This window comes from Vitis vinifera, chromosome 5 (assembly GCF_030704535.1).
Source record: "Vitis vinifera cultivar Pinot Noir 40024 chromosome 5, ASM3070453v1".
NCBI classification, from domain to species: Eukaryota; Viridiplantae; Streptophyta; class Magnoliopsida; order Vitales; family Vitaceae; genus Vitis; species Vitis vinifera.
Window position 1 is genome coordinate 9928058 of NC_081809.1, and position 12809 is coordinate 9940866.

General features: G+C 42.1%; 3 protein-coding genes across 3 annotated transcripts; 1 reads left to right on the forward strand and 2 right to left on the reverse strand.

Annotated features, from left to right (window-relative positions):
* Positions 1-637: 637 nt before the first annotated feature.
* LOC104879315 (uncharacterized) lies at positions 638-5520 on the reverse strand. The gene is made up of 2 exons (XM_059737063.1): positions 5349-5520; positions 638-2223 (listed from the first exon to the last, which is right to left on the reverse strand). The coding sequence occupies exons 1-2, from the start codon at positions 5518-5520 to the stop codon at positions 638-640; spliced, it is 1758 nt and encodes a 585-aa protein (XP_059593046.1).
* A 3878-nt stretch (positions 5521-9398) lies between these two features.
* Positions 9399-10667, forward strand: LOC104879316 (F-box protein DOR-like). Its single transcript, XM_010651892.3, has one exon. The coding sequence runs from the start codon at positions 9432-9434 to the stop codon at positions 10572-10574; it is 1143 nt and encodes a 380-aa protein (XP_010650194.2). The 5' UTR covers positions 9399-9431; the 3' UTR covers positions 10575-10667.
* Positions 10668-11512: 845 nt separating this feature from the next.
* LOC104879317 (F-box protein At2g05970-like) lies at positions 11513-12775 on the reverse strand. Its single transcript, XM_010651893.1, has one exon. The coding sequence runs from the start codon at positions 12773-12775 to the stop codon at positions 11513-11515; it is 1263 nt and encodes a 420-aa protein (XP_010650195.1).
* Between the last annotated feature and the right edge of the window lie 34 nt (positions 12776-12809).

Below are 12809 nucleotides of genomic sequence, written 5' to 3' on the forward strand. Positions count from 1 at the left end.
GGTAGTAAAGTCGTGTAATGGTACCAAAGGGTGGTGTCATGTCAGGCTCAAAATGGGTAGGTCATCAAGTCTGAAAAGGCTAAGGTATGGATGTGGGTATGGTACCACTCTAATCAGAAGGTGAAATGGGTCACAGCCTCAAACGCCCTAGGTCGATCTCCTGATCCTAGGTCAATAGACTCAATATCCTCCATGATAGGTCAGGCCAAAGTGATCGTGATGTAAGTGAAAGATGTATCATATCGAAAGCATACCACGCATCAACACAAGATGTGTAAAACACACTCACGAGAAAAATGCCACAATACTCAGATAAAATATCATATCACTAAATGAACCAACGAGTACATCATGTGTGAAATGGTAAAGGACTACAAACAACTGGACTCTCAACATGAAACTAAAAACAATGACCCTAAACCGAAAACAGGATTCAACAAAACAAAAACAACTCTGATGAACTGAAAACTGGACTCAACAAAATGGAAATGAGTCTAATGATGACCATAATCAAAATGAGAAATGCCCTGAACTGAACTGCTACCAAGTGATGTATCCATGCCGACTGACCCAAGTCCTCATCCTGGACGGTCTCAGAACACCATACGCCATCAGTACCCTCAATATCCAAATCAATCTACTGAAGACCAAGAGGAGGAGGAACTGCATGTGTAGAATGTGTAGGCAAGGGATTGGTGGTCACACTTGGCCTAGCCAAGTCAACCACCCCTGAATCGATCAAATCCTGTATCGCATGATGTAGTGCTGAACAATGCTCAGTATCGTGCCCCGGAATCTGATGATACAAGCAGTGCTCATGTGAACGGAAATGAGGAGGAATAGGATGGGGCAAAGGCCTCGGTGCCAAAGGAACAATCACTCCGGCGTCTCTGAGCTTCTCAAAAGCTCTAGTCAAAGTCATGCCCAACGGAGTGAACTGTCTCGCGGGCCTCTGTGCATATGGCCTGGGTGGCTGGTGAGTAGCGGCTCTCGGATGCGAAGGTCGTGGCTGCATGCTAGTCTGAGTAATGTAAGGCTCCTGAACATAATCCGGCTGATACTGATACTGCGGATGAGGGAAATGAGCTCTGACTGTAGGAGGTCTATAAAGCGAGTGATGCGCAGGCCTCCGATGCTGATAACTAATAGCGCCAACCTCTCCAGATCTACCAAATGGCCCAATCAGCTTCTTCCCCTTACTGTCAGGGGAAGGAGTAGTATCTGTCCATAATCCTCGAGCAATAGCCTCCTCAACACTAAAAGCCGCCTGAACCAGACTCCTGAGATCCTGAAACGGGATGCCCACAAGACGTCTCGCGAATCTCGGCTGTAGGTTCCGAAGAACCATATCAATCTGATCTCGCTCCTTAGGCCGGTCTACCATACCAGCCACCTTTGCCCTCCAACGAGTGACAAATGAAGAAATAGACTCCTCTGACCTCTGTCTAGTGGCCTCCAACTCTCGTCTGGATACATCAATATCGGCACTGAAAGCGAACTGAGTCAGGAACTCACGAGCCACGTCCTCCCAGGTGCGAAGTCTCGAAGGCTCAACTGAAGCAAACCACCTCTGAGCTGCCCCACTAAGTGACATAGGAAAGAGGGTCACCAACTGCGCATCATCTATCCCATGTGCTCTCATGACCATGCTGTATAGCCTCAAGTGGATCTTGGGACAACCAATCCCACTGTAACGCTCAATGTCTGGCATGCGAAACTTGGCGGGCAAGCTAGCCGCCGGTATGCCATCTCTGTCATCCCAAGTCAAACCTCCGTCCTGCAATCTGATCTGTCTCATCATGGACTCAAGCCTCTCAACCTTGGCCTCCTGCTCGGCCAATCGAGTATCCTCAATAGTAGGAACCATGGGAGGCGGCACTGTGACAGTAGGTGGTGGAATGGTCTCATAATGATCTGTCAGATGGAATGGAGTACCAAGTGAAACCCCAGGTGGACGAGTCTGTGCTGTCTGAGATGCATGAGGAATCGTCTCGTCAGTGACCATGCCAGCCGGATGAGGATCCTGGCGAGAACTCTCTATCTGATCCAAGCGTCTACTGACTCCGGCCATGAACTCCTGAATGGAAGCAAGTGTGGAAGCTAGCTCGTCTGACATCTCAACTGAACTGTCTGAACTCGGATATGAATCTGCCCTGATCAATCGACCTCCAACTCTCCTCCAAGGATGTGACTCCAGACTCAACCGACTCCTAAACTGACTCCCTACAATGCAAACAAAATGGATGAAGGACACGAGATAAAACTCTAAAAGGTGACAATACAATCATGCAAGCACATGGTCCTGAGGTGGCAATCTGAAATCTGGATGTATGACGAAAACTCTAGAGTCATAAAGGTATCCACTGCGATATGGCTACAAATGTGACCAGAGAATCTCCATCAATAATCCGAGATAAAGAGAGGTGTGAAAAACACGCTATCACGAGATCAGTACTCCATCTATAAACATATATCCTTGAATCAACCTTCAACTCGAGCTCCATAAGAGAAAAATAATAAGGTGATCAAGGCGAATCTCTCGAAGAAAGTGTAGATGTGAAAATGCGCCTTTCACCTTTCCGTAATGAAAATATGAGCATCGGGTTGAAAATTGAATCAAGTATCTAATGAAGAAATGAGGTACTGAGCCCGTGATAGGTGTACAATGCAAAAACAAGATGATCATGATCGATGAACATATCCCGAAGCATCCAGTAAGTGACAGCAAAGTGAAAGGATGTGTCAAGCTAAGAAAGAAAGACAAAAGCCCTAGGGAGAAAACATGACAAACTCATCGAGTGAAAAGAACAAACTAAGGCGACATGAACAAGGTGATCCAACTGATACTCAAACTCGCACTGATCTCTGAGCACTCTCAACTGGAGACTAAAAAGAGGGAGTGTCAAATCCGAACTGTAACCACAGAGGCTCTGAAAGCCCTCAGATGCACCCACGTGTAGGGAGGGAGTCCTAATCGAAGGATCTACGGCTCAACCTACGAGGTCAAGGTGGCTCTAAATGGATATGGGTGGACTTTAAAAGATCCCTAGCAGAAGCGATCGTACCCTCCGGCGGTACGCAACCCTCTGCACGCCTCAGAAGAGACGGGGCGCTTCCATGCAAGGTGGACATTACATCCACACATGCACTACCTCGACATCCCAGGGGGTTTCCTATGGTAAATCCTCTCAAACTCTCAACGCTCAATAGTCAACTAGAGTGCGCAGTGAACAGTGTAGGTGCATCCGAAAACCCTAAGAAGCTAAAGCAGGAGATGAAACACTCTGGTCACACAAATATCCATGAAACCTAGCTCGGAGCTATACGGGTCTTCAATGATCGGACTCCAATTGACGTCCATGCCGCTCTCCTCCAGAATGCTCCCAAATATCGGTATAGCCCGTCACTAGACCCTACTCCTAACCTCTATCTCGGTCAGAGTACAACCACACACACAAGGCCTCACACTTGCAAAAGCGAGAACCAGAATGAAGGAAATGACCGAGACTAGAGAGTGGGAGATAAGGGGATAGATGTGCGACCCACACAGACAAGCGGCATGCAATCACGCAAAGGAGAGTAGTCATGCAACACACAATCAAACAAATCTCAGATATATCATCAATGTACACACACAAGATAAGCGAGAATACGACAATCAGATGGATAGTGATACAAAGACAACACGCTCAAGGATGATCAAAATAATATACCAACAAGTGGATCAGCATGTCAAGTCGAATGATGTACAGTAGTAAGTGTATGCATGTGAAGTGATCAGAACAATCATGACAAAATCAGGGTCAACATGCTAAGCAAAGCAATAAGATCAATCATCAATAATCCAGCATGTCAATATCTCAAAAGAATATATCAATGAAACATAGAAGAAATCATGGCATCAGAATCCTCAATCAATATAAATCAATCATCATAATCAGCATGTCAAATATCTCAAACAAATATATCAATGAAGCACAAAGAAAATCACTGTGTCAGAATCTCCAATCAAGAAATCAACCAATACAATCAATCATGTCAATGTCCCAAGTGAAAACTCGGGAACCCTCAATGTGCAATCAAGAAGTGAGTATCCATTGATCGACCTATCAATTGCCACGTTTGCTTCATTCTAAGTTCAAGCTTGACCCTCTAAAATATCCCCAGTGGAGTCGCCATTTTGTGGACCCCGCATTTCGGCTCGCTCGATGCGTTTCCCACTCGAATGGCGAGCTCGATTTTTATTTGAAAAAGTTGATTTTTATTGATTAAGAAAAATGACTTGGAGTCGCCACTTATTTTTGTTTTTTTATTTTTAAAAGGGTAAACAAAATAAGAAAGAAAAACCCTAAGTGTGACTCCTTATTTTGGAAAAGACGGTCTGCGAAAAACCGGATCGGGTTCGGGGGTCAGGTTACTTATCGGGAAGGTACGGTATGAACCGTAGCACCCCTCTAAGTCCCTAAAGTCGGGTCTCTACTAATAGACTGAAGCTGACGTGGCAATCAATGAGGAAATCAGCGGATACTCAAATCAAACTTGCACGTATGAAAATAAGAGCATGCATAGAGAATAATCAAAATGAGAATGAGTGCGTACCTGAACCTCCAGTGACAAATGCGCTATCATGAAGCAAGATCAGTGAACATTGAATATGTACATATACTTATACGTATGTCAAGGAACAGAATAAATCAAACACGCATGGAAAATAAATCAACCAAACGGTCAATCAGTCACGAGATCATATATGTGGGGCCCCCACCAAAGCCCGTTTATTTTGCATAAATTAATTCCATAAATTCCCTTGCTTGGAATTACGGAATTTTATTCTAGCTGATTTTAAAACATTTTGAAAATCTGAGTTGTGAAAATTGCTTGTCAGGGAGAAAAGTGACGGCAAATTTTTATTGAGAAAAATGATATTTAGGACCTAAGAAAAATACTAAAGATGGAGAAATTTGATGATTTGAAATTGTTTTGAAACAATCTGAAATGGAGAAATCATTTACAAAACTAGACTTAGGGACATGATTTATTTAAAAACAAAGGATGAGGGGGTAGTCAATGACACGTGGCCTCGAGAGTGATCATGCAAAATGTGTGGACTTTTATAGCTTTCGTTCCTTGGCAAATATGCCAGCCCCGTGATCCCTTGCGGCCATAATCACCTTTGCATAGCAATTAGGATCAAGATATTCGTGTTTGCCTGCACTATCCTTTAAGAATGCTCCCCAACCAGATACATCAGACCTCCCAAGCAGAAGCCTTTTGTTGCTGTTGGAGAAGAAGCTTCATATTTCTACATTCATAATTATCACCTCTTTGGCTTAGTACACCAAGAGTACCATCACCACAACTGATCCAGCAACTCCGACAAACATCTGGTTCACATTCCCTGTCTGCCGCAAAGCATGGACATTGACGACATTCGGCACTGACCTTTAGCACAATGGCAACCTCTAAATCAATTCTTGCAACCCTTAGGGCATCCACAGTATTTTCCACAGCATATCCCATTTAGAAGACAAGCACACTGTTTTCCACATGCAGATTGGCAACCACATGGGTTGTACTGCCGACAATAGCTTCCTAGATTTCAGAAACAGATGAGCCTTTCGGGAGTTTGGACATCAAATCTATGAGTTTCGGAGGATTGCCTTCTAGGCGAGGTGATCCATATGGACAGTCATCAGGTGGTCCCATTGGCTTATTGGCGAGCAGAACAGACTCCTTTAGAGTGCAGGGACAAGGTCGGAATGGAGGCTCAAATGTGTTTTCAGAAATTCAACACTGTCATGGGTGAGGTACCAGTGATAATGCATTCATGCAAAGATCTCTCTCGCGTGTCCTAGAAACATAATTCTCATGCCCGAACCACTTTGCTGTGGCTGCTAAATGAGTTCACCACTCTGGCTGCTCGACAGGGAAAGCTGCTGGCCTGAGCACTCTTCACTTTCTGTCAGATTGAAGGCTTACTTGATGAATGAGCTTCGTGAATGTACAAGGTGGAAAAGTGAGGGTGGCAACTATAGGGTGTAAGAAATGAGTATGAAGGAGTCCTATGCCCGTGGGTATAGTGAGAGATGAACTGCAAATGATGGGCCCGATGTGGTGTGGGGTGGATTAGTGGGAAGGCAGTATGCAAAGAGAGCGTGGTATAGAGAGAGAATGCAAGATGATGAGTGCATGTGTAGTATGGGACATGGGTATGAAAGGCAGAGTAGAGAGAGAAAAGGTGGTGAAGGAATAATAAGCGAGAAATGTGGGGTTGGATACATGGTATACGGGTTGGATGGACATGAGGTGTGTCAGCCAAATAGGTTTAACATCCCCAACTCCTCATCTCTGGTTCATGTCTTTCAATTTCTTTGGGCTTAGAAACTTGAGCTTACACCAAGGGATTTCACTTCCAAACAAACTATCAATTCCGCCATTCTCAAGGAGCTATTCTGAGTGATTTTGAGATACACCAAAGAGTTCTTCATAGTTCCCTATGCTCAAGTCAACATTATTAGACGTAGAAGCCAACCACAAATTGACAGATGAATCTGTTCTTGCACTCGGAATCAGTCCATATTCTGGATTGCATTTCACAGTCCATGTCCAGTGTGTATGTCCAGGAAGCTCTTTGACTAGAACCTTTGGTATCCTAAGATCCCATATGCATATCCCAGATAAGTAATGCAGATTTCCAGCCGACTTCTTTTGATATTACCTGTGCAGCCTTCCTTGAAGAGTCTAAGCTCCACAAGAATAGATTTTCATCATCAATGCTGACCACTTATCATGCCTTCCAGATGGCCACCAGAGAATGCATTTTATCTTACAAGCGTGTGCATCAAGAACAACAATTCGCTCCAATTGAGGAGAATTTAACTGGTCATAAAGTTCAGGAAACTGCCAGACTGCTGCTATCTTGAGGGACTAGGGCTCGGCTGTGATGACTGAAGTTGGTGTGGATGATCAGAGTTTGGATGTTCAAAGCCAGAACTCTGGAAGGCCTGCTGGAGATGAGGTTAGATAGAGCCCCATTGATCCAGCTGGTTGTTGGTCATTGGGCCCTCTGAAAGCCCATGCAGATACCTGCTGTTATGCTTGCCAATATCTCTAGGAGACAAATTAAGTGCGTCTCTTAAACTGTCGGTGGCTGCACCAGTTCGTTCTGAGAAGCAAGTTCCTCAAGATTCCGGTGATGGCGGAGGCGTTTCGCCGCCGCCGGCGTCGTTCGAAGACAGCTTTGCTTGCTTTTACTTTGCCACAAACCTTACAGTCCCAAGATGTAATAATACATGCAGACATGATAAGCTTGAAAATGGTTTAGAATGAAACAACCTAGAGTTCCCAAACAACATTTTTCCTCGCCAAGGTAGAACCTCCATATGAGCCCAGTGATGCACAAGGGCTTGAGAGCCCGCATACCATCTGTGATTTTCCCTTGGGCAGCTGGCTCTTTAAACCAATCTTCCTCTTCCAAATATCTCCTCGAACCAGCATCTCTGAATGAAAACAACCTCCTCTTTCCAAAAGTGCATATTCGTATGTAGCAGCTGGAAAATGGCTTCTAAATTACTAGCCACCTTGGTTTGGAAAAACCAATCGGAGAACGCCTTCAACTGTTTCCCACATCATCCAGATTCTTCATTCATTCATCCTCTGCTTTGGCCTACGGAGCCTCACCAAATGCTCACACATGAATCTCACTCTCCTTAATGTCTCTCATGATCGTAACAGCAAAGTACTTCCCCTCCGGAGCACAAATAGTCACCGGGAACAGAGAGTAGATAGCAAGGGTGCAAGCATAAAAAAAAAACAGAGCATCAAAATAATGAGAGTCAAATGAGCCCAATATAAGCCTCATTTCATCTATCGGTCCATGAACTCAGATGTTGGGTGGATGAGATCAAATGAGCATCAAATAAGAGGTAAAACAGAGGTACAAGATGTCTCATGAGGAAATCATAACAAAGCAGACTAAACTTCAACAAAAACCCATTAGCAAAATATGAATATACTCACCCCAAGCAACAAATATCACCCAAAAATCAGCAGAAACTGAACAGAAAAGTATACCAGTAGAAGCTAATGGGAAACCACAATGAAAGTACCTGAAAATGCTTATCTTCAGCAACCAATCTCTAGAAAAATCTCTCCTCAAACGTCTCTCTGCCTCTAAAATACCTCCAGCCGAGCCTCAAAAAGCACCTCCTCTCTCAAGTATCTCTCCCTACCAAAAGCAGTCTGCCCTCGTTACTCCTGTTTGGTGTCTTCACTTAGCCAGAAAAACTTGCCCTTCAAGCTCTCTCTATCCCTCTCCCCGTCACCCTCTCTGTTCTCTCTTTTCTAAAATATCTCTAACGGCCTGCTCAGAGCTCCTGCCAGCAGCCCAGGTACCTCCACTCTCACTCTGCCAGACGACACCCCCCTACATAACAGAATACGCTCCCCATATATTTCTCTTCTAGAACCTTCCTCCACATGTCAAATTTCTATTGGTTCCTCAAATGCTCAGCTGATTCCCTAGCATCCATCCCTGAGCTGACACGTGGCCACCTAAGATGGTGACACCTGGCCAAATAATCTGCAGAAAATTCAAAGAGAAAATGTCTCCAAAATGGGGGTCAACACTATGATTGCCATGTCATAAAAATTTTGCAAAAAATCCAAGAATATATTATATTATATTTAGAAATATATAAAAATAGCAATAATATTATTAAAAAAATTTAAATGTTATTTGTAAGTGGATATTAACTTGATCGCCAAAAGTTAATCTTAAAAAATTAAAATTATAATCCTATTCAAATGGAATTTCTCTTACAAAATATTTTATAAAATCTAAAATAAAAATAAAATTTTATATTTCGGAAAAAAAAAATCTTCATGAAATCTAAATAAATTGTTTATTTAAATTTAAAATCACAATGGTTATCTCCTTGTTCGTAACTTTGTATTTAAATAGATAAACCTTTCAAGGAAGCTTTAAATGTTATGATATGTTGTATTTTTATGGTTTGAAAATTTAATTTAAAAAATAAAAGGTTTGCTTGAAAATATCTTGAAAAATAATTTTTGAAAATTAGTATTTAAGCTTAATTCTTAAAAATAATTGAAATAAAATTTTGTTTAAATTTTAAATAAATAAAATTATTATTTTTTAACTTAATTATTTGAGAAGATATATAAGAATCTATTGTTACCAAAAGGATGATTAGATGGCAAACGATAACGGAAATTAAGGTGGAATTTGGTGTATGAAAAGGAAACTAAAAAAAAAAAAATCCTAAGAATTTGAAGATGAGGAAATAGAGGAATTGTTGATGATGTGAAATTCCTATTTTTATCATTTAATCCTCGTAGATCGTTTGGCTGTGGCGTTCCTCTCTCTAACACTGCATGTTAGGTGTTAGGGAAAATCACACACACCCAGAATGAAGATGAATCCAGTTTCAGTCCCTAATGACTTAGTTTTTGGTATACTCACCCACCTTCCCGTCAAATCCTTACTCCGATTCAGATGTGTTTGCAAGAGCTGGCGGTCTATGATCTCCGACCCATTGTTTGTTGAGGCCCATCAATCCCGTTCAGCCTCCGCCCTCCTCATCTCCTTCCCGGACATGCGCGACCCTGACAGGAAGCGTACTCTCTTCTGCATAAACGAGGGAGAAGCTCACCGTATCCCCGGATTCTCTCACTGGAATATTTCTCAATCGGTGAACGGTTTAATTTGTATCTATGGGCAATACTCTCCGAAACAATCCCATCGCGTGCGTGTCTGCAACCCTAGCACTCGAGAACACGTGACTCTTCCACCCCCATTCTTCTCAGATCCTGACTTATTTTTCCAGTGCAACTCTCTAGGGTTCGACCCTTCCACCAAGACCTACAAAATCCTGAGGGGATGGATGGCGGATTCCTGGGGCCCCAAGTATGAGATTTTCACTCTGGGTAGCGACGCATGGAGAATCATCAAAGATGCCCCAGAAGCTTTGTTGGACACAAGAGGGATTTGCCTCAACGGAACCATCTATTGGACTAAGGCTAGGGCTATTGAGATAGACTATTCTCGCGTGGTCATGCAAAACAGTATGATAGCATTCCACGTCGGAGAAGAGAAGTTCCGATGGGTCCCCCTCCCTCCTGCAGCCCCCGTATGGACGAGTGACACGTCGAGCATGATACAAATCGGTGGGCACATCGTCATTGTAGACTACCAAGAGGTGGCGAAAAGCATTAGTGATGTTATGATAATGTGGAAATTGGAGGATTCTTTAAATGGAGTTTGGAGCCAGAAGAGAATTATGCTGCCGGAATGTTGGATGCAAGGCTACCCAGGACTTGGTCCTTTTTGCGTTACTTCGATTGATGGTGGTGAGATTACCTTGATTCCTAACCACTTGTTTAGAGACTGGTACGTGGTTCACTGTAACTTAGAGGAAGAGAGTCCGAGGAGGGAGGTTTTATCTGGGCTGCCTCAGAATGATTGGAATGTTCCTTATCCATCTATTTATTGTAGTGAAGTCTCTGAGTACGCGGAAAGTCTTGTATCTTTGAAGGAAATTTGCAGGCATTAGTGTTTTGATTCTTGTCTTTTTGAGTTTCAGGTTTAGCAAGTAAGGATCATTGATTCACTGTTCAAAGTTTCCATCAGTTTTATTACCATAGCCACTCCTCGGTATTGGCTTGTTTTGGTGTTAATAGTTGCCAATTGCCATGCATATATATATATATATAGTGCTTTTAAGGGTTTTAGAGTCTTGTGCGAAGCCGGTTTCTTGAATTTGATAAGAATGAATTGATGTAGAGGACTGCTTCAATCTTTTTCTTAATTCTCAAGTGCATGCTTGGTGTTGGAGAAAATGAAAACTATTTTGGCGTTAATAGTTGCCAGTTGCCATGCATAATGATGTTTAAATGTTATTTGTAAATGGATACAACATGTTTTTTCACTTAATTTTAAATAAAACCTTAATACTTAATAGTATTAAATATTAGATTATTTGTTTTTATAGTATTTTATTTTTATTAAGTATTAAAAATTAAAAATTAAAATAATATATTATTTTTTTATTTTAAAAAAAACTGCATATTTTGATTCTTTTTATTTAATAAAAAATTTATAATAAGTCATGAAAAAAACAACCTAAATTCTAAAAACAAATTACTTTTAGTAAAACACCCAAAAAAACAAACATTATCTAAATTTTTGCAACCCTAACATCAACACTATATTGAGATCACCAAAAGGTAAATCAAATCCATCGACTCCTTTCCTTTTTCAAGAATCTTGCATTCATACAAGTGAAGTAAGCTCAAACCCATATGCATGCGCACCCATTTTGTGGAAAGTCAACATTGAATTAATTTGGAAGACAATTAGTCAATAGTCAATTACAAAAAAATACCCAAAATCGAAATTAGAAACTTCCTACATGATTCATGTACCGAAAAATATTGGAAATTAAATTCTAGGGTGCAAAACAATTTGAAAACACAAGTATATATCCTGCATTCATCTACCAGGATTAGGGATGATCCAAAATGGTGTGGGCTTCATCTTGCAGCACTGAGTGTCATGAAATGGCTTCACGATTCTCTCTCTCAAGTTGTAATACCCCATATCATGGCCCCCATATGAGTAATCTTCATCCACTCGTTCCCAATAAGAGTCTGTGAAGTAAATTGAATCCTTAACGCATCCTGGACAATCTCCAACCCTTAAAGACATTGAGTGGTTTCCACCCAAAAACACTACTTGATCCCCCAAGCTCTCCATCTCTTCCCATTTTTTCTGATGGCGGTCAAGCCTGTAAACATGGAACAACAACGTCTTGTAGGGACAAATCTTGGGTTGGATGTCCTCATCATCAAGGAGGTCTGCCTCTCGAACTGGTTTCCCATCCCCATCCACAAATTCTCCTATAAACCTCACCACAAACAGAAGCTCCCCGCATGATTCCACCAAATAAAAATGGCTCGAATAAAGATCTCTGAAACTTCTTCCAAAGTTCGCAGTTTTCAAGGGAAAGGAAGGCGTCATATCCATAACCTTAGTAGGAAAAGACCTACTAAAATCCCAAACTTCAACTGACCCTATATCCGATAATGCACAAACCACATTATCGTAGCATATGATATCATGGTAAGGCTGGTGAGCACCATCAAGGCCCATGAATCTGCCATCTCTATACCTACAGAAAGCTAGCTTCTTCCTGCTTCCGTATATCAGGGCAACTCCATCCTTGTCCTTGTTCTTCTTACTGTCGGACATCACAACAGCTTTAGGAACAAAGGCCCTGGGATCTTCCCTAACAGTGTATGCATCAACATCAGTAAACTCCAAACCTTCTCTCAATGAACCAACTTGAATTCGAGCACCCGAAAAGGGGTTAAAGAGACTCAGATTTGCTGTTTTGTCCAAAAGAACCAACCAGCCATGAGAGGACCCCACACAGCAACCTTCATAAACCTCCCTACACATGCAAACATCTCTGTACTCCCTTTTCTCATCCAGATTGAAGAAACAAAGACCACCTTCCCCTTCATCATCATCATCATCTTCCTTCTCTTCTGGCCCAGGAAGAAGGAGCCATGGTGTTTGGAAACAAAGACGGTAACATGAAGAAGACACATAGCTTTCTGCAACCGAAAACCACCAACTACATACCCTTTTAAAGCGAAGAATGTCGAGGAAGGACAATCTTCTCAAAATGCATTCCAATGTATCGATTTCGAGCTCCGACCAGGGTGCATCGCGCTTTCTTTTAATCCCCATTGAAGCTTTCAATTGATTTGAGAAATATGAAGAT